This window comes from Crinia signifera, chromosome 5 (genome assembly GCF_055691185.1).
Source record: "Crinia signifera chromosome 5, ASM5569118v1, whole genome shotgun sequence".
Taxonomy (NCBI): Eukaryota; Metazoa; Chordata; class Amphibia; order Anura; family Myobatrachidae; genus Crinia; species Crinia signifera.
This window is the reverse complement of record NC_139221.1, coordinates 264,238,764-264,264,337: the sequence shown is the minus strand read 5'-3', so window position 1 is coordinate 264,264,337 and position 25,574 is coordinate 264,238,764. Positions and strand designations below refer to the sequence as shown.

At 47.2% G+C, this 25,574-nt stretch overlaps 1 protein-coding gene and 2 pseudogenes across 1 annotated transcript in view; 1 reads left to right on the top strand and 2 right to left on the bottom strand.

Moving 5' to 3' along the window:
• Positions 1–25,574, bottom strand: part of CHN2 (chimerin 2) — a 302,557-nt gene that overhangs the window by 179,032 nt on the left and 97,951 nt on the right. The window contains exons 2-3 of the mRNA XM_083188957.1: positions 24,895–24,933; positions 9,301–9,356 (exon numbers count right to left, since the gene is read on the bottom strand). Of these exons, the coding sequence (XP_083045083.1) occupies positions 9,301–9,356; positions 24,895–24,933 (95 nt within the window). The remainder of the gene's footprint in view (positions 1–9,300; positions 9,357–24,894; positions 24,934–25,574) is intronic.
• Positions 11,652–11,771, bottom strand: LOC146005977 (5S ribosomal RNA; annotated as a pseudogene).
• Positions 14,930–15,049, top strand: LOC146005976 (5S ribosomal RNA; annotated as a pseudogene).

The window sequence follows — 25,574 nt, the reverse complement described above, 5'->3', positions numbered from 1 at the left end:
ACTGTGACTAGAATTGAATCTAGAACACCTCAATGTGCATTCCCAAATCAATGTAATCAGCTTCCACATGTATACAGATAATGATAGCTGATAGCTGCAGCATACTGAGAAATGTACTGCATATGTATCCAGGGAGTCTTCATTAAATGTTCTGTAATATGCAGTTTAGAATTGCATTGGGGCAAGTCTGAATTGTGAGCAAGAATAAGCAATGTTTCTGTGCTATAATCCCTAGAATAATAATATTTGTGCAGTAAATGTGTTGTCTCCCTATATAGGTGATGCTTTTTTTTTACTGGAACAGGCAGAGTATATAAGGGCAGTCAAAAAAATTGTTTATAAATATAAAAAACAGAACAGACAGGGGCATAAGTGTATTCCATTTGGTAGTATAGTTTGAAGATTGCTCCTCACAGCCATAGTACATAACCTAAACATGGCACACACTTAACCTTAACTTTGAGTGACAACATCTCTGTGAGAGATGTTCAAAATATCTTCTAAATATGACAGCGTTGCTCACATTTGTTATACAAATTCAAATAAAACATGTTGTTTAAAAAAAGATTATGGGGGAGATTCTCTAAAACTCTCTGCCCCCCCCTTCGCCGCCCATCGCAATTATAATTATCGCATATGTTCTAACATATGCAATAATTATAGCAAAGGACAGCTCTTGCGTAAAGAGCTGTCCTTTGCGGTGAGAGTCGCCGGGTCCCAGCAGGTCCCGGCGGCTCCCCCCTCCCTCCCACACCCGGCGCTGCTGCTGCTGTGCCGGGCTCTCCTCCTACCTGCACCCGGAAGAGGATCAGTGCAGGGAGGAGGTCAAAGGTCCGGGCAGCACTGCGCTGTGCTGCCCGGACACAGGTAAGGGAGGAGGGGGCGATGCGGGGCGGCGGGGGTCCGTGCGGGGCGGCGGGGGTCGTTGCGGGGCGGCGGTGGGATGCGGTAGAAGCCCATTGGCTTCTATGGGGCATCGCCAGATTTTTCTGGCGATGCCCCCCGCCGCGTTAACCCGGCGCAGCACCCGGAAGAGGATCAGTGCAGGGAGGAGGTCACAGGTCCGGGCAGCACAGCTCTGTGCTGCCCGGACACAGGTGAGGGGGGAGTGGGCGATGCTGGGCTGCGGGGGTCCATGCGGGGCGGCGGGGGTCCATGCGGGGTGGCGGTGGGATGCGGTAGAAGCCCATAGGCTACTATGGGGCATTGCCGGATTTTTCCGGCGATAACACAGCGGTAACCCGGCAGGGGATGCTTAGTGCATCCCAAAATGCGGTAAAAACCCTGATAACGGGGTTTTTACTGCATTTTTAGCTTAGAGAATCTCGCCCTATATTTCCTATATAATGTAAACATTACAGGTCATTATGATGAATTAAAATGTTTGCTTAGCAATTTTCACACAGATTTTGACAAATTCACTTGGCACCATACTTGCCTACCTGACCGTCCTCATGAGGGAGAAAATGCTCTGCACCTGGGCTTCCCTGGTAATGCATGGTGCCACCACCTTTATTATCAATTAACTAGTTCACCACAGGTGATGGCAACCATACATTACCAGGGAAGTCCAGGAACAAAGCATTTTCTCCCTCATGGAGAGGGTTAGATAGGCAAGTATGATTGGCACTCAAAGGGTTAAAAAGTCATGTCAAAAATCAAAAAAGTATCCTAATGTAAAAATATCAAGGTATACCTGTAAATTATCAAAATATTACATAAAGTAATGTTCTGATAATTACACATCCCGTTTTGATGAATGTTGCCCCAAGAGTAAAGTAATGATAAAGACAAAGCAAAAGTGTAATTAATAAAAATGACCAATCATCCACAGTATCCCAAGACAGAACATCCATCTATTCTTCAAACTGGAAAACATTTCCAAACAAACTAATCATGCAGATATATGATGTCTTCCTGCTCACAAAAATCTGGTCTGGTTCCAACCAAGTACTAATAAACCTACGGTGTTATTCAGCAGCAATGCTTTCATAGGGTAATGCAGCAGGAGGTGGCAGGGCTGCCAATAGGGGGGTGCTGTGGGTACACCTGTCCTGGGCCCCGGCCTCTGGAAGGGCCCGGGCAGCTCATTTTGCCCATCGCAACACCCCCCATGACTGCCTTCGCTTTGCTTCGCTCATTGCTACAAGTACACAAGCTCTGGTTGGCTCACCAGCCAGTGCTGCATTTTAATTGGCCGCCGGGATCCTGAGTTGAAGAAGTCTGCACTCCGAGACCTCCGGGCTGCAGCTCAGCGGAAGAGGAGATGGGGGAGCAGGAGCCGGGTTATGGTAAGCTAAGTGAGGAGGGGGGCCCAGACTGGAATGAGTCCTGGGCCCCAAAATTCCTGACGCAGCCCTGGGAGGCGGTATCCAGACTGATCATAGATTGACTCTAGGTCGACCACTATTGGTCAACAGTCAAAAGGTCAGGGACAGGGTCTAAAGGTCAACAGGGTATAAAGGTCGATAGACAAAGAGCGACAGGGTCTAAAGGTCAACAGACAATAGGTCGACATGGACAAAAGGTCGACATGCATTTTTGTACAAAATTTAGAGCTGAAATGTGCCGACAGGAGGTATTTCATGCCCTACCATCCACTACGGTGTGGAGGGAGCATATAAAAATGCCCAAAGCACTGTGAGTGCAGCGATCCATGCGAGGGGACGCAGTACAATTAGACAGTGTCCATGTCGACCTATGTCGTCATAGACACCAAAATAACCATGAAAAACTCATGTCGACATTTTTCATGTTTACCTTTTGGCTGTTGACCTATTGATCCTGTCGATCTTTTAACTGTCGACCTTTAGACCCTGTCAACCTTTTAACCCTGTTGACCTTATGACTGTCGACCATTAGTGGTCGGCCATATGACTGTAGACCTAGACAATGTAGATCTAATATTCAATAACCGCAGGAGGCACCTGGTGTTCAAAAAAAACAACAACTTTGTTCTCCCAGCACACTGAATAATACCAGAAATCAGATTTAACTACTACATGATAATAGAAGTCAGAGATCTTGGTTAAGGTGTGTACACACGGGGGCGATTTAGTGCAAAATCGCGGGAAATATGGTCGCTGAGCGACCATATTGCCCGCAATGGCAGTGTGCACCGGCGATATATCGCCGGGTGCGCGCTCCCGTTTTTGCCCCTGTGGTGATCGCTGGTCGCATGAACATGCTCCTGCGACCAGCTGATTTCCACTGCTGGGCTCCCCCCGACAGTTTCTTTTTCATCAGCGACCATCTCTGGTCGCTGATGTAAAGGAGAAACTGAGCAATATATTGCTCAGCCATAAATTGCTCAGCCATATATGGCTGAGCAATATATCTCCCCCGTGTGTACACAGCATTACATATATATTTGTAAATATATGGTAACCCCTAAACCAATCATCAAGGTTTCTCTTTGTATTGGGAGTCCCGGTACTTGTGTATTTTGGCGGCGCCCCCGATGTCCGTCGTACGACGGACAGATCGCATCGCATCGCATGCCATGCACCCCATGGCATATGATGCGATGCGACGCGATTTTGACCCCCTATACGACCAAAAATCGTATAAGCACCCTAAAGGGTGCTTTTGAGCACCCAAATGGGTGCTTAAAATGTTAAATGCACCCCCACGCCACCCCCCACTATAAACGTCAACCCGAAGCGTGGCGAGCGCAGCGAGCCCGCGAGGGGCGGCGGTACGCGTCCTACGACCTTTTCATACCCCCACTATCCACGTCGGCGTGGAGTTGAGAATAGAATAGTGTGGTGAGCGCAGCGAGCCACCGAGCCCGAAGCGTGGCAAGCGCAGCGAGCCCCGCGAGGGGACGCGGATACCTTCACAGGTAAACGCGTCCCTTCGCGGGCTTCACAGGTATCCGCTGCGCTCGCCACGCTTCGGGCTCGGTGGCTCGCTGCGCTCGCTACACTATTCTATTCTCAACTTCACGCCGACGTGGATAGTGGGGGTATGAAAAGGTCGTAGGACGCGTACCGCCGCCCCTCGCGGGCTCGCTGCGCTCGCCACGCTTCGGGTTCACGTTTATAGTGGGGGGGTGGCATGGGGGTGCATTAAACATTGTAAGCACCCAATTGGGTGCTTAACATTGTATAAGCACCCATTAGGGTGCTTATACAATGTTTAATCGCATCGCATCGTATGGCATTGTAGGCCATGTACAATGGCATACAATTTCAAAATTGTATGCCATCGTGCACTATCGTACGATATCGCGTCGCATCGCATACCATCGTATACGTTATGGTATGCGATGCGATGGGCGCCGCCAAAATACACAAGTACCGGAGTCCCTATTGCTATATCTTGGTGTGGGGTGCAGCATCCTAAAATCAATATAAGCCAGAAAGCCCAGAGATGTCAGATTATATATATATATATATATATATATATATAATCTGACATCTCTGAATTAAATTATTATGTAGTATTTAAATCTGGTTACTGGTATCATTCAGTGTGCTAGGGCAAACAGTGTTTTTTCTTACCTACTATTAGCCCTCTCTTTCAAGCACCTGAGTGATATCCCTAAACTGACTGAGCATCTGCCAGTATATATATATATATATATATATATATATATATATATGCCTATAGGCACCTGGTATAAATAAACACCACCTGAAAACATGTGTGACGCTCTGCTGAGTCTAAAGCTGTGTACACACGGTGCGATTTGGTCGCTGAGCGATTTTGGCTTAAAATCGCTCAGCAATATATTGCTCAGTGTACTGTTTTCGTCAGCAACCAGCGATTTTGGGTAAAAATTGCTAGCTATTCTGTCTCATTCTGTCTCTACCTCATTTTGACTAGAAATCGCCGGTGCACAGTGCATTGTGCACCAGGGACCAGTGATTTTTAGCCATAATCGGAAGAGCATGCTCCTGCGACCAGCGTCCATGAAGGGCTGGCAGCGGGAGGGTGCACCCAACGATTTATCTCCCATAGCACATGAAATCACTGCCAATATGATCGCTCAGTGACCATATTGCCAGCGATACGTGCTGAAATCGCCCCTGTGTGTACACAGCTTTAGGATGAAGTACTAGATGACTGGATGGTGCAGCCCTATCGCTCAGGTCAGGAAACTGTCAGAATTTTCTTCCCCCCGAAAAATGCAGAAAATTATGGGTTGCTGCGGCTGAATAACGTGAGGGAGTTAGCAGGTGATGGCAATAGCGGGTGACAGAGGTAGCGGGTGACACAGAGATAGTAGGCGACATAGAGATGGTTGTCTGATGCTGCACAACGGGCTCTATGCTCATAAGGCAGCATTCAGTAACAGTGGCTTCCTCTTGCAGGCACAGGACTGCTGGAGCTGGCACAGAGGACCAGATGCCCTAGGAATTTCCAGATGCCCTAGGCCAGTGGTCAGGGAACTCGGTCTTCATTACCCCCACACAGTGCATGTTTTGCTGGTAACCCAGCAGGTGCACAGGTGTACTGATTACTCACAGACACATTTTATAAGGTCCGCAGGTGAAGTTAATTATTTCACTTGTGATTCTGTGAGGAGACCTGCAAAACATGCAGTGTGTGGGGTAATGAGGGCCAAGTTCCCTAACCACTGCCCTAGGCAAATGCCTTGGGACTTTGTTTCTATGAGGGACACACTGAGGGCGGGATGTATTAAAATACATCGCCGCCCTTCGCGCCCCCCCCCGCCGTGATGCCGGCGCATATGTACTAACATACGCGGCTGGCATCGCGATGCGGTGACGGAGGCCCCCCACGATACCTGTACTGTGGTCTGCGGGGGGTCTCAGTCACCTCCCAGCCGGCTTCTGCTGCTTTCACGCCAGGGACAGCTAAGCAAGCTGTCCCCGGCGCTTCCTCCTCCCCCCTGCAGCCGGAAGGACGTCCGGCTGCGTTGCTAGGGGGAGGAAGGGCTTACCTTCCGGGGTCCAGGAGGACCTGCAAGAAGGTAAGCCCAAGGGAGGGGGGAAAGGGGGGGTCGGCGAGGCGGCGGGGTTGCGGCGACGTGGCGGGCGGCGAAAAGAAGCCCATAGGCTTCTATAGGGTATCACCACCCAAAGGTGGCGATACCCTGCCCTGCGATATTGCTGCGAATGGGTTTTTGTACATAGGAAAATGCGGTAAAACGGGGGTTTTACTGCATTTTCCCTTTAGTACATCTCGCCCTGAGAGAGATGTTTACTGCCACACTTGTTTACATCAGTGCCAGGTCCCTTTACTTAGTCCCAGTCATTACTATGAATGCGTTCCCACAATAGAGGAAAGCAAAAATTAGATTTCTCTGTCAGCTAGAAATATTTCCAAAATCTGCAAATCTGAAAAAGAACTCATTAGATCATAATTGCCTACCTGACCCTCCCCATGAGGGAGAAAATGCTCTGTTCCTGGACTTCCCTGGTAATGTAGGATGGCCATCACCGCCATCACCTGTGGGGAGCTGGGTAATTGATAAGAAAGGTGTTTCACCACAGGTGATGGCAATCATACATTACCAGGGAAATCCGGGAACAGAGCATTATCTCCCTCATGGTAAGGGTCGGGTAGGCAAGTATGCAATAGTTTTATACACTGGGGTGCCGTAGAGTACTTCCAAGGGTGCCAGGACTAATTCAAATTGATTATGGTCAATGTAATAGGCAAAATCAGTGCTTGTGGCTGCCAATCATTAAATATGTAGACAAACAGAAGCAAATCCTCTCCATCACCACATAACTGAACCTAAGCATGACATATACTCACAATTTATTCAAATTGCTGAATAAATTGCTGAATAAGAATCTTTGGTACTTGTTTCCTATCTGGGCGCCCACGATTGAAATCGCGGGCATCGGGGGTAAAATCGGGGCCATCGCGGGCATCGCGTCCGATAAAAAATCGGGTGCGATGTGCCAGACGCGATGCCCGCGATTTTCCCATAGAGAACAATGTTAAATGCCTCAATTTACCCGCGATGACCGCGATTTACCATAGGAAACAATGTTAAATGGATCAATTTCCCCAAATGATCATAGGGAACAATGGGAAATGGGCCAAAAACACCCCTGAACATAAAAATGTCCCCCCAAAAGTAGTTGACGCCACCCCGCCATCAATGCGAACCCGAAGCGTGGCGAGCGCAGCGAGCCCGCGAGGGGCGGCGGTACGCGTCCTCCGACCTTTTCATGCCCTACTATCCACTAGGGCGTGGAGTGAGAATAGAATAGTGTGGCGAGCGCAGCGAGCCACCGAGCCCGAAGCGTGGCGAGGGGACGCGGATACCTTCACAGGTAAACACATCCCCTCGCGGGCTTCCCAGGTGTCCGCGTCGCCATGGACACCTGGGAAGCCCGCGAGGGGACGCGTATAACTGTGAAGGTATCCGCGTCCCCTCGCGGGGCTCGCTGCGCTCGCCACGCTTCGGGCTCGGTGGCTCGCTGCGCTCGCCACACTATTCTATTCTCACTCCACGCCCTAGTGGATAGTAGGGCATGAAAAGGTCGGAGGACGCGTACCGCCGCCCCTCGCGGGCTCGCTGCGCTCGCCACGCTTCGGGTTGGCGTGGATAGTGGGGTGGCGTTAAAAATTTGGGGGGACATTTAAGGGTTAATGGGCTATGTGGCCCATTTAACATTGATTCCTATGGCCAAATCGGGTCCATTGAGCCATTTAACAGTAAAATCGGGTCCATCGGGCCTTTTAACATTGAATCCTATGGTAAATCGGGAGCATCGCGTCGCGGGCATCGCGGGTACATTTATGGCCGGCCGCGACGCGACCGACGCGATTTCCATGTTTAACATGGGTTTCAATGGGAAATCGCGGGCATTGCGTCGGTCGCGTCGCGGCCAGACATAAATGTACCCGCGATCACCACGACGGGCGCCCAGATAGGAAACAAGTACCGAATCTTTTGACCTAAGGGGGGGCGCGACAACATTTCTGATACTCTAGGGTACCTTGATTCAAAAACATTTGGGAACCACTGCACTACACCCTTAACTTCAGTTGAAGGTTTACCAAGGAATGCTATTGAAGTCTAGTAATCAAAGAGGCCTGGCATCCAATTAGCTAGAATAATTTACTGCAATTAGCCCTGAAGCCAGCACATATGGGGCATATAATTGTCAGGTGAAACCAATACCCCAATATGAAGCCCTTCATTTTCCTGATTGCAGCTGCAAAATACATAGGTTCACGGGATTCTATGTATTTTTGAAAAATTATATAATTTTCATCCATAAAAATAGGATATGGAGTAAAAACAAATTGGAGTAAAGAATTAACTGCACAAAATGACTGTTTGTTTCGCTGAGGGAAAAATTTTCACAACTAATTGGATATCCCACTAAAACTGACATGGAGACTTGTAACTGTGGTGTAAAAGAAATACAGACAAACATGTATACTGTACCATTGGTACACAGATTGTACAAGATACACTCAACCTACACTGTTTCTATGCAAGGTAGGGAAGAACCAAGCTCCCAAATGACTGTCATACAGAAATTGTGGAAGATATTTACAATCTTTGAATGTAAAGCGTACAAACACATATTTCCCATTCCATACAAAACCCATTTTACTCCCAGTGTCCATGCCTGACTTCCATAAGCATTAATGGATATATTTGGTATATAATGTGCCACGTGTACTTTAAAAACCCACCACCTAAACTCTTAATTCGGAACCATATATTGTTTATGACACCCCCCCCCGGTGATGTCAGCTGCCTTCCCCCTCCCGCATGTCCGTCACAGCCTCATTAGCATGAGAACACCCAGCGTTCTCATGGGAACACCAATGAAACGCTGGGCTTTCCCATATGCTAATGGACCAGCCCCCCCGCCCTCCAACTGCAAAGATGGGTGCATGCACCGAACAGTTTGTTCGCCGTGTGTGCACACACCCAGCGCATGCTCAGAAATGCGCAAAGCACATACATCGGCCGCATTAGAACGGACCTGAATAAGGTCCATAATGTCTCCCCCCGCCACTTTTACTTTACTTTCTTTACATTTAATTACAAACACAGCAGTGCGACAAATATTATTACAGCGTTTGCTGCTGCTGCAGATGTTTAAACAAAAAAACAACAGAAGAATGTATTTTACTGACACGTACAATACTGCAATTCTAGACTAACATTATCAATTCTTTACTGCAATGTGCAATACAAGTTTCTAAAAATAAAGGGTCTCATTTTGTGCAATTCTAACAGGAAGCAGAATACGTACATGAGATGATGAATAAAATGACCACCATACATTCCATGTTCAGCCTATGTAATATGTGTTACAGACATCAGTTAATAAAAGATAAAAAACGAACCTCCTGTGGGCATACGATTCTCCTGGGCCGCGGAGCTTCTTGCTGCAACTGATACACTGCGAGTACAACATATAACAATTACTACAAGAACACACAGCATACGGAACAGCAGAGAAGCAGGACAGCAGTGTGACAATGCAGGATTCATTTTTGGTCTGCTAGCTGATGCTAATTTCTAATAGTCCCTGTAAAATGTCCTTGTTTTTCAGTATCCATCAACTACAGTACACTCGAAAGGTTGACACGTGAAAATAATGTCTATGTCGATATGGACACGGTATAAGTGTACCGTGGCCCCTTGCATGCCTCGCGGCTTTGGGCACGGTGCCTCGCTGTGCTTGGCACACTATTATATTCCCCCTCCAGGTCCACTGGGATGGTAAAGTATGAAAAAACACCTGTTTTGGAAAAGAAGATTTGAAAAACCCATGTCAATCTTTTTCATGTCGACCTTTTGTCTATGTAGACCTTTTGTATGTCAACCTTTTTCTTGTGCTGAACTACTGCCTGTTGACCAACAGTGGTCAACCTATTGACTGTTGAGCTTTTGCTTTGACCAATAGACCGCTTCCCGAATGACATAATTCACAGAGATACCATCTAGCTGTGCAGAGCAGCCGAGGGTTATATAGCTGAACATCTGTATAGTGACGCCGCTGTGGTACGAGAATGGCAAGTTCAAAAGTATTACCAAGTTTACTTCCCAAATATGTTTTGACGAATGTGTTTGTGGCTTATATATCCCCATCTGATACTATGCTCTCGTTCTGACAAGTATCTTAAGCCCCACTGAAGGTCAAAAGGCCTTAGGTCGGCACATTAGAAAGGTCGACATGGCTTTAGGGCGTCAGGGTCATTAGGTCGACAAAAGCATTAGGCAAACATTGGGAAGGTTGACAGCAGTGGCGTAACTACTAGATTTGTACCCCCCCCCCCCCCCCCCCTAAGTAAAGTTACCCCCTTGGGGTTTTTTTTCACTGTTTTTGGCCCAAATGTTGACACAGTCAACATGGAGACTGAAAAAGTGCACTGCCTCCCCTCCCCATGCTCCGGGCTCGGTGCCCTGCTACACTAGGCACACTGTTATATTCTCCCTCCACACCCTAGTGCAGGGATGGGGAGCCTTCGGCCCTCCAGCTGTTGTTGAGCTGCACATCCCAGCATGCCCTGCTACAGATTTGCTATTTGGCCATTCTAAAACTGTTGCAGGGCATGCTGGGGTGTGTGGTTCAACAACTGCTGGAGGGCCGAAGGTTTCCGGTCCCTGTCCTAGTGGATGATAGGGCATGAAATACTGCCTGTTGGCACATCAGTTGGGAAAAAAAACATTTCAACCTTTTGATTGTCGACCTTCCCAATGTTGACCTAATGCTTGTGTCGACCTAATCACCCTGTCGACCTAAAGCCATGTCAATCTTTTTCATGTGTCGACCTTCAGTAGTTGACCTAATGCTGGCTGATGGCTGCTCCATCTGTATACAGATCTCTGGCTTCGGCCGCCTCTCTGCAGTGGGGAACAAGATCAGGTACTTGTTTCCTAGCACGGCGCCCACGGCGCCCACAATATTAAGTCGTACGACATATAATCGCATCGCATGCCATACACCCGATGCGATGAGATTTAAAATTGTATAAGCCCTTTATACGATTTTTAATTGTATAAGCACCCTAATGGGGGCTTACAATGTTAAATGCACTGATTGCAATATGGGTGTGGGTCGGCACTGGCAAGTATAATTAGTAGCAAATGTAAACGTACAGATATCGGTTAGACCAACGTTATTACCGCTCAACAGAGAAAATGGAAGGCGGTGTCCGGTTGGTGGTGCTCCCAAAAAATGTTCAGCAAACAAACTGAAAGAATATTTGTCACAAGGATGACAAAGGGAGAACAAAAGGGTTTTTGGGGCACACTTGTAGAATGAGAAAGATTATATATTTAAAATGTAACTTTTATTGAAGAACTTAAGCTAAAATATAAGTACGCATGACACATAATAATAGTAATAAATGACAATACACACGATGACCATGCTATAAATAGAATAATGGTCTCAAAAAATGCTCATGCGGATGAGCTATTGGAGGCGAAAATAAATAAAATAAGGCACACTAGATGAGAAAATATATGTAAACTGTTGGCGTGGAGCAAATGACACGAACAAATTCGCCCGCCAAGTTTCTCACTCATGTGTTTTTTTGACGCGTGACACTCAACCCCTGTGTCAATGGCCTGAAGTGGTATACTGAGTCTGAATCTTGACGCTTTGGATAATTAGCATGTGGGAAGAAAACGGTCCAGATGTAGAAAGAAGTTTTGCTCCTTGGCCCAGTAGTTTCTGCAATCCGGTGCGCTACAGCTCCTGGTATTCCCCGTTGGTCACCCTCACGGGTACTAACCAGGCCAATCACTGCTTAGCTTCCGAGTTCGGAATGGGAATCAGGCGTACCAGTGATGTATGGCCGTAAATGCACCAATGGATGGGATCTCACTGTGGTCAGCGGAAGACTTATGAGTGCTTCTGCTTTTTGATGTGAAAACCACCTGATCCTCTGTTGCCAGGGGTATTGCAGAGAGATCAGGGATATCCGCAGCAAATGAGAGAGCAGCGTAGACAGAAGAGATTGAGGTAAGAATGTGGGTATCGTGAAATCCCCCTTCTGCTATTCACCATCTGTCATGTGGACATCGAATGATGATTGAGAGTGATAAGGATATCTCGGTTACTCCAGCAGAGTGAAGAGAAAAAGAATTTATAGAGGAATGTACCCGAGTCTCCGAGCTGGAGTAATGTATCTGATCTCAGTATTGGTGTCACTGAGGGCCAGATTACATCCAAGGGAAATTATTTTGTAAGTAAGAGTGCATGGAAAACAAAGCATACATGCAGGTGAGTGCCAATGCGATTGGTTCAGGGGGTGTGGTACATCAGCTGAATAACTACTGATATAGTACTGATGGAATGAGAAGTACCACCGATAAATATCATAAGAGTCAAATCCCAGGTGTAAAACACATGAAAAAAAAAAAAGGGGGGCGTTTGAGTTATGAATAATCAGTGGCTCAATGCTGACACTAATTACAAAGGCGCTTCTTGTACATGAGAGGACGCCTATTGCAGCAGGTACTTGGTACAAGTGCCTGTCTCAGGTGATGGCTGTAGAGCCAAGGTGGTAGTGTCAGAGTAATTACTCTGTAGGTAATTGACTTGAGTAAGTAATTTGCTTAGTATACAAACAAACAAAAAATGCCCAAGTATATGTTACATATGGTACAGCAGACAATTAGTATTTTGTTCAGTATACACAAAAAAAGGGGAAAAGATATTCTGTACATTCAATGCAGTACAATAAATGATGTGCGTTTGACTTAATTGGCTGCTTTATAGTACAATAGATGATATGCGTTTTGCCTTCATTGGCTACTTTAAATATGATTATAATCCCCAAAGAGTGCTTGTTAACCAAATAACTGGTGCAGAAGGCTATGCCGCCTATATGGACAACAGTAGAAATAGAAAGATTAACCTGCTAGCCAATAAACCAATTGTAATTAAATTGCTGACAAGTGAAACATTTGAGCATATAATTAGTTACAGGTAACAGGGTGCAATGCCTGGCTACAGTGCCTGTGCAAACCAGTTGCTTGTAGTGGTGAATACCAGAGAGGAGCTGAGGATGCAGTGGCTAGATTTCACTAATCGGCTAGGTGAGCATCCAGAGAGTGGCATTTATCAATATGTAGAGAGCTCTATGAACATTGCGCAAGCAACTGTCACACAGTGTTACTGTGTGCGTAGCGTCACAGCACAGAGAGCAGTCGGGGAGACTTTCACTTGTCCGGGACCCGCTCAGTGGCGTCTCAGCGCTCGTCGCGATCAGTGGATCGTGACTGCTAGTTGAAACCAGCACAGCTGCGGCGGGGAGTCGGGGTGAAGGGCTGTCTCCACCCGGTGTCTGCTGTGTTACCTGTTTGGTAGCAGGGGCGGGCTGCGTGGACCGGAGTTCTTCCGCTCCGTTGGTACAGCGTCAATTGACGCCTCTGACACGCCCCCCTACCCCAGCCTGGACGCTGTACCAACGGAGCGGAAGAACTCCGGTCCACGCAGCCCACCCCTGCTACCAAACAGGTAACACAGCAGACACCGGGTGGAGACAGCCCTTCACCCCGACTCCCCGCCGCAGCTGTGCTGGTTTCAACTAGCAGTCACGATCCACTGATCGCGACGAGCGCTGAGACGCCACTGAGCGGGTCCCGGACAAGTGAAAGTCTCCCCGACTGCTCTCTGTGCTGTGACGCTACGCACACAGTAACACTGTGTGACAGTTGCTTGCGCAATGTTCATAGAGCTCTCTACATATTGATAAATGCCACTCTCTGGATGCTCACCTAGCCGATTAGTGAAATCTAGCCACTGCATCCTCAGCTCCTCTCTGGTATTCACCACTACAAGCAACTGGTTTGCACAGGCACTGTAGCCAGGCATTGCACCCTGTTACCTGTAACTAATTATATGCTCAAATGTTTCACTTGTCAGCAATTTAATTACAATTGGTTTATTGGCTAGCAGGTTAATCTTTCTATTTCTACTGTTGTCCATATAGGCGGCATAGCCTTCTGCACCAGTTATTTGGTTAACAAGCACTCTTTGGGGATTATAATCATATTTAAAGTAGCCAATGAAGGCAAAACGCATATCATCTATTGTACTATAAAGCAGCCAATTAAGTCAAACGCACATCATTTATTGTACTGCATTGAATGTACAGAATATCTTTTCCCCTTTTTTTGTGTATACTGAACAAAATACTAATTGTCTGCTGTACCATATGTAACATATACTTGGGCATTTTTTGTTTGTTTGTATACTAAGCAAATTACTTACTCAAGTCAATTACCTACAGAGTAATTACTCTGACACTACCACCTTGGCTCTACAGCCATCACCTGAGACAGGCACTTGTACCAAGTACCTGCTGCAATAGGCGTCCTCTCATGTACAAGAAGCGCCTTTGTAATTAGTGTCAGCATTGAGCCACTGATTATTCATAACTCAAACGCCCCCCTTTTTTTTTTTTTCATGTGTTTTACACCTGGGATTTGACTCTTATGATATTTATCGGTGGTACTTCTCATTCCATCAGTACTATATCAGTAGTTATTCAGCTGATGTACCACACCCCCTGAACCAATCGCATTGGCACTCACCTGCATGTATGCTTTGTTTTCCATGCACTCTTACTTACAAAATAATTTCCCTTGGATGTAATCTGGCCCTCAGTGACACCAATACTGAGATCAGATACATTACTCCAGCTCGGAGACTCGGGTACATTCCTCTATAAATTCTTTTTCTCTTCACTCTGCTGGAGTAACCGAGATATCCTTATCACTCTCAATCATCATTCGATGTCCACATGACAGATGGTGAATAGCAGAAGGGGGATTTCACGATACCCACATTCTTACCTCAATCTCTTCTGTCTACGCTGCTCTCTCATTTGCTGCGGATATCCCTGATCTCTCTGCAATACCCCTGGCAACAGAGGATCAGGTGGTTTTCACATCAAAAAGCAGAAGCACTCATAAGTCTTCCGCTGACCACAGTGAGATCCCATCCATTGGTGCATTTACGGCCATACATCACTGGTACGCCTGATTCCCATTCCGAACTCGGAAGCTAAGCAGTGATTGGCCTGGTTAGTACCCGTGAGGGTGACCAACGGGGAATACCAGGAGCTGTAGCGCACCGGATTGCAGAAACTACTGGGCCAAGGAGCAAAACTTCTTTCTACATCTGGACCGTTTTCTTCCCACATGCTAATTATCCAAAGCGTCAAGATTCAGACTCAGTATACCACTTCAGGCCATTGACACAGGGGTTGAGTGTCACGCGTCAAAAAAACACATGAGTGAGAAACTTGGCGGGCGAATTTGTTCGTGTCATTTGCTCCACGCCAACAGTTTACATATATTTTCTCATCTAGTGTGCCTTATTTTATTTATTTTCGCCTCCAATGTTAAATGCACCCCCACGCCACCCCCACTATCAACGACAACCCGAAGCGTGGCGAGCGCAGCGAGCCCGTGAGGGGCAGCGGTACGCGAGGGGCAGCGGTACGCGTCCTCCGACCTTTTCATACCCCCACTATCCACGTCGGCGTGGAGTTGATTCTATACAGTGTGGTGAGCGCAGCGAGACACCGAGCCCGAAGCATGGTGAGCGCAGCGAGCCCCGGGAGGGGACGCGTATTACTTTACATGTATTCCGTGTCTGCTCGCCACACTATATAAAATCAACTCCACGCCGACGTGGATAGTGGGGGTATGAAAATGTCGGAGGACGCGTACCGCCGCCCCTCGCGGACTCGCTGTGCTCGACGCGCTTCAGGTTGGCGTTGATAGTGGGGGTGCTTTTAACATACTAAGCACCCATTACGGTTAATTATTTTATAGGGGGCACATTTAACATTGAAAACACCCATTAGGGTGCTTATACAATTTTAAATCGCATACCATTTTATATGCCATACAATGGCATACAATGCGATGGTATACAATTTAAAATTGTATAACATCGTGTGCCATCGCGTAATATCGCATTGCATACCATCATATGCCTTATGGTCTGCGATGCGATGGGCGCCGTGCTAGGAAACAAGTACCCAAGATCACATGCAATACATTGCAAGTGAAAGGACCGTGAAAGGAAAATGTGTGTACGCTCAATATCTTTAACGATGTGCGCTCCCAAGCTTTGATAATGACCGTCTCCCTCATGTTTAGCCGAGGGAGGTCCTCGTTAACGACAGCCATGGCCGTCATCCCCTCCCCCCATCACTCCCTTCCTCGATGGCATCGGCAAGTGTATATGAACTTGGCGCTGCTGGCACTCCACCAGGTCCCTGCTGCTTTCAATATCGGTATCGGCAGGGATGGGGCATAACTCTCACTTTAACAAAAGATGACAAGTCTAAGGGTGCATCTAAAAGCCCATACACACTCATTTTGGCCGTTTTCAGATGAAAATCACCAAGTGTGTATGGGCCACCGATGGGAGACTAGCGATGATGCGCGCTCCCGCATCATTGCTAGCAAAGTTAAAAGGTTTAACCAGCATGCCAGCGATGATGGATGGTTTTTCATCCATCATTGCTGTGTGCGTGCAGCGCGGGCTGAAAGATTATACACTTTCAGCCCGTGGACCGCCACGATGCCTCCCCTTCTCCCTTCCCCTGCTCCTTCCCCCTGCTCTGTGTTGTCTCGATGCACGTCTCACAGAACAATGTATGCGTTACAGCTGCCACTGCCTGCCAATGTATATTATGGTGGTAATGCATACATTGTTGCCAAAGGCCAACAATATACGCATTATCACCACCACTGCCCGACAATGTATATTACGGTGGTAATGCATACATTGTTGCTGAAGGCCAGCAATATATGCATTATCACCGCCACTGCCCACCAATGTAAATTATGGCGGTAACGTATACATTGCTGGTGCAGGTGAATGGATTTCTCCCTACATGCCCGGCTGCAAATGAAAACATAGCCGTGCACATGGGTGAGGCGGCATGGGGCGGTTTACCTGGGGCTCCGAATATATGCAGCACATCCATCAGTTTTGAATCAGGCCCCAAGAACAGAAATGCACTGAATAAAATGGCCCCTGCTCCCACCGTTGGAATTCAAACTCAGCCCATTATGTAAATAGCCTTTTATAATAAAAGATTTTCATCAAAGTCTTTCGCCACCTGAAAATCTCTTGCTCTTTGGGAAAAATAGCTCAGTGTGTACACACTACTTTGGTGAAAGATGTATCTAAAGCCCTGTACACACACATCGATTTGCTTTTGATTCGATGTTAGATTCGATTTTCTATTAGATCTGGCATTAGATCTTTCGGTACTTGTGTATTTTGGCGGCGCCCCCGATGTCCGTCGTACAACGAACAGATCGCATCGCATGCCATGCACCCGATGGCATACGATGCGACGCGATTTTGGCCCCCTATACGATCAAAAATCGTATAAGCACCCTAAAGGGTGCTTTTGAGCACCCAAATGGGTGCTTACAATGTTAAATGCACCCCCACGCCACCCCCCCACTATAAACATGAACCCGAAGCGTGGCGAGCGAAGCGAGCCCGCGTGGGGCGGCGGTACGGGTCCTACGACCTTTTCATACCCCCAGTTGAGTTGAGAATAGAATAGTGTGGCGAGCGCAGCGAGCCACCTAGCCCGAAGCGTGACGAGCGCAGCGAGCCCCGCGAGGGGACGTGGATACCTTCACAGGTAAACGCGTCCCTTCGCGGGCTTCACAGGTATCCGCGTCCCCTCGCCACGCTTCGGGCACGGTGGCTCGCTGCGCTCGCCACACTATTCTATTCTCAACTCCACGCCGACGTGGATAGTGGGGGTATGAAAAGGTCGTAGGACGCGTACCGACGCCGCTCGCCACGCTTCGGGTTCACGTTTATAGTGGGGGGGTGGCGTGGGGGTGCATTTAACATTGTAAGCACCCATTTGGGTGCTTAACATTGTATAAGCACCCATTAGGGTGCTTATACAATGTTTAATCGCATCGCATCGTATGGCATTGTATGCCATGTACAATGGCATACAATTTCAAAATTGTACGCCATCGTGCACTATCGTACGATATCGCGTTGCATCGCATACCATCGTATGCGTTATGGTATGCGATGCGATGGGCGCCGCCAAAATACACAAGTACCGATCTTTCCATTCGTTTTGGCATTAGATCTGTACTTTTGCATTAGATATCGAATTCGATATACATTCATGGCACATTGTACACATTCGATTTACTAGATCGGATTCGATATTTCCTTGGCTGGACAGTAGATTTTTCTGTTTGATTTTGTGAAAACGGGAGCGTGCATCGAATCGAATGTAGATTGAAAGTGACACAAAAACCATTCGATTTTGTTTAGGATTCGATTTTGCTTCTATAAGCAAAATCGAATCGGAAATCGGGAGAAATCGATGCATGTGTACAGGGCTTATCAGAGATTTAGGCAAAGTCTTTTGAAATGAAAATCTTCTAGTGTGTATGGGCCTAACCGTACACACTAATTGCTTTTTGTGTGACAGCTAATAATAAAGCTTGCAGATGAAAGTTTTTATCATGAAGAGAGATAATTTCAGCACGCAGCAGTAAATCCCATTAAAAATGTTAGATTGCAAACGCTAAGCAGCAGGGTCTATAATAACCTTTTCTGTCCTTGTTACATAGTTGCTGTTTTTGTATGATTTGTCCTTGTTATATAGTTGCTGTTTTTGTATGATTTGTCGTATAGACTGCAGAGTTTTGTGGGCTTGAAATATATAATGATGACGATTAAAAGACAGTATAGTCAGACTCCGCCTGTTTTGCCCTGGATCTGGCTAAGCTGTATGTTATCGGTCGCTGGCATCTACTCTTACATGTTGCCATGTGCACTGCTTTAAAATGCACCATATCAACTATAGAGCCGTTGTCACTAGGGTTCACTACTGGTGCCACGACACACATCTCACAAGTAGTGTTGTTTAGCATGGATATAAGAATCTCCTATATATTTGGCTACATCTGTCACTCAAAGTGGGTGTCTGTGTCTATAACGCTCTGTTCCTGGACTTTCCTCTTAATGTGTGATTGCCTTCATCTGTGCTGAACACCTTTCTGAGAAATTAACCTGTTTAAAACAGGTGATGGCAATCATACATTAAGGGGAAGTCTAGAAACAGAGCATTGTGTCCCTCCTGGAGAGGGTCATGTTGGGAGGTATGTGACAGAGAACCAGCCCAGTGAGCCCACAGACAGTGCCAGACACCCACTGCCTTCCCATGTTGCCCAGCACTGCTACTCCACAGCCACCAGGTGAGCGCCCCCCTCCCGCGATTTGCGGCAAAACCTCCCCCCCCCGCGCGCCCCCCCCTCCCGCGATTCGCGGCAAAAACACCCGTTCCCCCGCGACCCCCCTACCGCGATTCGCAGCAAAAACACCCCCGCGACCCCCCCTCCCGCGATTCGCTGCAAAAAGAACCCCCCCACGACCCCTCCCGCAATTCGCGGCACCCCCCCCCCCCGCAATTCGCAGCAGCCCCAGGATTAAATGGCATATGCAAAACACTGACACGGCTATGGTCGACAATGAAAAAGGTTGACATGAGTTTTTGAAGATTTATTTTTAATTTTTTCATATTCATTGTCATGTGTCGACATGGACACCAATGAAGTGGCACACTTATGTCAACATTTACATGTGTTGACCTTTCTGTGTTGATTTTTTTTGTGGCGATTCGCGTCACACCCCCCCGCAACCCCCCCTCCCGCGATTCGCGGCACCCCCCGTGACCCCCCACCTCCCGCAATTCGCGGCAACCCCCCACCGGAACCCCTGTGAACCCCGCCCTCCCGCGATTCGCGGCACCCACCCCCGCGACCCCCCCTCCCGCAATTCGCGGCACCCCCCGTGATTCGCGGCAGCTCCAGAATTAAATTGCACATGGAAAACACTGACATGGCTATGGTCGACAATGAAAAAGGTTGACATGAGTTTTTGAAGTTTTTTTGTCATTTTTTGAATATTTTCATATTCATTCTCATGTGTCGACATGGACACCAATGAAGTGCCACACTTATGTCAACATTTACATGTGTTGACCTTTCTGTGTTGATTTTTTTCTTGTGGCGATTCGCGTCACACCCCCCGCAACCCCCCCTCCGGCGATTCGCGGCACCCCGGCACCCCCCCGCGACCCCCCCCCTCCCGCAATTCGCGGCAACCCCCCACCGGAACCCCCATGAACCCCGCTCTCCCGCGATTCGCGGCACCCACCCCCCGCAACCCCCCCCCTCCCGCAAATCGCAGCACCCCCCGCGATTCGCGGCAGCCCCAGGATTAAATGGCACATGCAAAACACTGGCACGGCTATGGTCGACAATGAAAAAGGTTGACATGAATTTTTGAAGATTTATTTCATTTTTTGAATGTTTTCATATTCATTGTCATGTGTCAACATGGACACCAATGAAGTGGCACACGTATGTCAACATTTACATGTGTTGACCTTTCTGTGTTGATTTTTTTCTTGTGGCGATTCGCGTCACACCCCCCCGCAACCCCCCCTCCCGCGATTCGCGGCACCCCCGTGACCCCCCACCTCCCGCAATTCGCGGCAAACCCCCACCGGAACCCCTGTGAACCCCGCCCTCCCGCGATTCGCGACACCCAACCCCGCGACCCTCCCCTCCCGCAATTCGCGGCACCCCCCGTGATTCGCGGCAGCTCCAGAATTAAATTGCACATGGAAAACACTGACATGGCTATGGTCGACAATGAAAAAGGTTGACATGAGTTTTTGAAGTTTTTTTTTCATTTTTTGAATATTTTCATATTCATTCTCATGTGTCGACATGGACACCAATGAAGTGCCACACTTATGTCAACATTTACATGTGTTGACCTTTCTGTGTTGATTTTTTCTTGTGGCGATTCGCGTCACACCCCCCCACCCCCCCGCAACCCCCACTCCCGCGATTCACGGCACACACACTCCCCCCCGCGATTCTCGGCACCCCACCCCGCGACCCCCCCTCCCGCGATTCGCGGACACCTAAGTTGCAATACAGGCATCTTTCATACAATTCTAACCATATTTCTCATATACAAACGTTCACAAATTAAGGGGGCGCAGCCCCTTACGACGGTGTGAAGAGCGCCCGTAGGGCGCGATGAATCACCTAGTATAAACATAACTGGTAACTCATTCATCCTCAGCCAAGTCATCTTTTGCATTCTCCCACATTGCAGGGGTGCTGCTATGATCTGGATGAGGAGAATGTGGTTACAGTACCTCCACTAAACTGTTCCCAATCCAGAGAGACTTTGGCCCTTATTCTGATCGGTGCGGCCGGATCCGAATATGCGGGAAGGACCGTGCGTGCGAAACCCCGCCTTCCATACGGATCGCCAACTCCGTCCGTACGCGGTAAGAAGCTGGCCGAACGGACCGCACATGTATTTTTCATGGAATACGCCTCCTCCATCTAAGGGAACCTCCCCCATCATTCGATGGTCGCAGCTCCACCAGCTCCCGCAACCTCAGACCACACGGACATTTTTCCGTGCAAAAGCCTGGATCTGGGCGGGCAGCTGACATCCGGCGATGTCATATGTCCGCCCCCTACACGTGCGTCATGGCCGCATTACCATACGTACGCCCAGCGTTTGCATGGGAACGCCCATGAAACGCGGGGCGTATGCATATGGTAATGAGCCCAAATAGCCCTTCACGCCCCTCTCCACCCCCTGTTCGGAGTGTTCACATATCATGCGGGATTTGGCCGTACGCCCCGCTCGCACATGCGCAGAGACGCCTCTGCACATGCGCAGACACAAAACATCGGCGGGCCGAACGCACGCAGATATATCCGCACCGACCAGAATAAGGGCCTTTGTTATGTAAGTACAATCTTTGTGCTAAGCCCAATATCATTGCAGCCAAATGAGAGAGATACGGTGGTGTCTCCCAGGTAACGGCCATCTTCTACTGGTACCGTTCTGACTAGACAGTGTTGCTTCTGTTGAGCTGGGTGTAGATTTTGACTTTACAACCTAAGCCAGGGGTAGGTACAGGGCCGGATTAGCAATGGACCTGATGGAGCTACAGCTCCAGGCCCACTCTCCACTTTCCAATGAGCCCGGCACCGCGTTGCTAGCCCCCCGGGAACCAGAGATACCACCAGGCACAGCTGGAACGTTTTCCTCATAGGATAACATGGGACCCACTAATTCCAAACCCCACCTGGTTCCAATGGCTGCCAGTTCCCCCTCCAACCCAATCCCCAAAGGATTGAATCCAAATCGCTGGGCCTTCAATCTGACACCAGGCTGAACACGGAAAACCGATTTTTTATTTATTTCTGAAATGTAATTTCATGGCTGTTCATGTTGTATGAGGACAGATTTATCTGGAACCAAACGTCCCAGTTTCATGGGACCAAAATCATTAAGTCCCTGCATTTTCTGGTGTGAAAGAGGTATTATTTCAAATAGCCGGGCCCTGCAGTGCTCTAAATACAGCCAGGCAGCCCGCTGCTCTCTGCCAGGCTGTCAATGGCTGTCATTTCTGCCCGGCGGCGGCTGTCCCCCAGTTACATGAGCATGTGTTCCCCCTTGGCAATGAGCATGTAATCCCACATGGCAACAAGCATGGAACCCCTGGCAATAACAGATGATAGCCGAAGGAGTAGGTCTGGCGGCCACGAGGGATGCAGGTTGAACTCAGGGGTTTTGTTACAGAGGCAATCATTTAAATGGTTTTGTCTTGTAAATGATTGCCCCTTTAAAACTCCAAATAGTCTGAAAAGTGGAATTTCCAAGCTTGTATGGCTGGGCCCCCCTAGTGCAACATGGCTGAATTAGTCCTGTACTTACAGCTGATACACGGTTTGACAAAGGGAGGTACAAGAAAAGATATGGGGGAAAATTTACTAAGATGTGTATTTCACTTCACATGTGATGTTGCTATGGGCAACCAATCAGATCCTGTCTACTATCTTCTAGAGGGTGCTAAATAAATAAGAAGTAGATTCTGATTGGCTGCCTATAGCAACATCACATGTGAAGTAGAATACACATCTGAGTAAATTTCCCCCATGGTGTCTGGGACACATTCATACAAAAATCAAGACCTCTTCACACCTAACCTTTGCCAATTAACTCAAATCCGTCTTCTGAGCAACAAAATATTCAAGAACTTATAAAGTATATGACAAACACATCCCCAATTCATAGTGGCCCTATCTTTCCACTGCAAATATTTGTATGTATTATTATTTCTATGGTTTAAAGCCATAAACACATCACTTCAAATTACAAAGTTTGTAGTCACAATCTCAACTATGTACAAGGACAGGATTCACAGGGAAAGTGTTAATGCTCAAGGACAGGAAAGATAAAGCATGACTGTCGCATCTCCATGGTAACAAAGAAGCAAGGTAACTCTTCTCAGGGGTACATCAGGGTATATGCTGTCATGTGACTAGTTGTTATTCTCTATGCAGTACCTGCCAAATAAATCATGCTTTTCCTTATTCCAACATTGAGTCTAACAGCGATTGGCCAGGATGCAGTGGCGGGCCTAGATCAGGTATTTAGTCTTTGTAGTTATTTTAAATTACTGGTCAACTGGAAAAATAGCAAATAAGCTCCATCTAACCTGTCTCAGACTGTCCCTCACCTGAGTCAGACAGCCGTCTCTGAATACTGGGTTAGAAGCATTCTTAGAGGGGCTGCAGAGTTGAGCATCGTCAGGTTAGCAAGCAAAGTTCAGGGAAGACGTGTTGTGCGATATCTCACTATGTACAGTTCGCTGTAAACAAGCCTGTCTGATCTTGTTTTCTGATAGTCAACCAGGCGTACACATTGGGTCAGTCATATCGAAAGATGCGTACAGCGCTACTTATGGCCATATGTATGTGTGTGTGCGTATATATATATATATCTCAAGCATCAATGCAGTTCTGGTAAAAACATTCTCAGATGGTTTTGCCAGGACATACAATCAAAAAGAAAATCCTTTATACTTGTAAACAAAAATGATAATCTGTTACTGTCTAAATTCTTATTATTGATTTATAAAAATACAAATGTACTTGTTTGTTATACAGTTGCAACTGTAGCTTATAACAACCATACAATGGACCAGATGTATCAAGAGAGTTATGAACAACCAGCCAATAAGCTCCTACCTGTCATTTTTCAAACCTAGCCTGTAACATGGTAGAAAGGAGCTGATTGGCTGGCTGTTTATCACTCTCCATGTTATCACTTTATGAAGCTTGATACATCTGGCCCAATGTTTCCAATTGAACTGCCAACTGCCCGATTCGGATTTGTTCAAAAGGGCTGCAAATTCTAAGCCTATCCGATAATCAGAGGACTGCACATGGGCCCTCTGTGTGAGTACAAGTTCAGTACGCCTGTGTTTGCAAGCCACTCATTGTTTGATTGACTGGGGCTGTGCAGCCAGTGTTTTCTGGTGGTTTCCCAGAAATTGCAGGCGTTTCCCGGCCATAGGGGGTAAGGGCCACTGACATCATCAGGTCAGGGGAAAAAAAATCATTTGATGGTGAATGATTTCCACCCTGTGTGTACATCTGCAAATGCGTACAATTTACACTGATTGGCTGAGAGAGTTCTCAATGGCTGCCCATTCTTTTGTATGTTTTTTTTTTCTCCTGCAGCCCAGCTCCCGGCTCCCTCGGTATCCCCCCACATAGCTCCCGGCTACAAACTACCCCCCCCCCCCTGCTGCGGGACACTGGTAGCTCCAGGTGGGACATGAGAATGTCCCCAAAAACCAGGACGTTCCTCTGGAAAGTGGGACAGTTGGGAGGAAAGCAATGTGACACAATTAGCTGAGAGTACTATGGAATTATTTGAGGTTTAAATCATATTAACATTTTTCCTGGAAGGCAAATATTAATCTGAAAGCTCTAATGATTGATTTGTTCTAACTGTTGCTTAGATGTACAAAGTGTCTAGACAAGGAAGGGAAAATACAGATAATACTCACAGTATGATTTCCAAACTGGAGGCTGGTATTCCTCAGCATCTAGAATACAAAAGAATCAATCCATTACTTGACCGTGCCGGGAATTGAGAAGATTATCAAAATCATGATTTTCGTGTGGGAATTGCTTCTAGGAGTACAGACATTTTTTATAAGATAAACATTCCTATCACCAGATGGAAAACCAGAAAGCACAAAAATCAAATAAAGCAATACCATTGTGGGCACTCTCTCTGTAAAACCTGTTATGTGATTTACTGGTGATACAACCAATATAAACTCAGTTTCTCATGGGCACATTAACAAAACCAAACCACTGTTACAAATTTGCAGACTACATTTATCCTTGTACTCTTTTTCTGTATAGTGCACAAAAAGAAAACCCCTATACAACATTAACCCTTTAAAGTGAATTTGTCAAAAATAGGTGTGAAAATTGGCAAATAAACGTTTTTATTATTCATAATGACCTTTATTGATTACCTTATATAGCAAATTGTACAGTGTGTATGCACCTTAACACAACATTTTTTTATTTGAATTTATATAACAAATGTCAGCGACGCTGGAATTTTTAGCGGATAGTTTGCACATCACTCACTATCCCTTCTGGTGTAATTTAAGATCCTATCTTAGCATAACCTCACAGCTATCTGCTGGGCCAGTGCCATCTTTTCAAATAG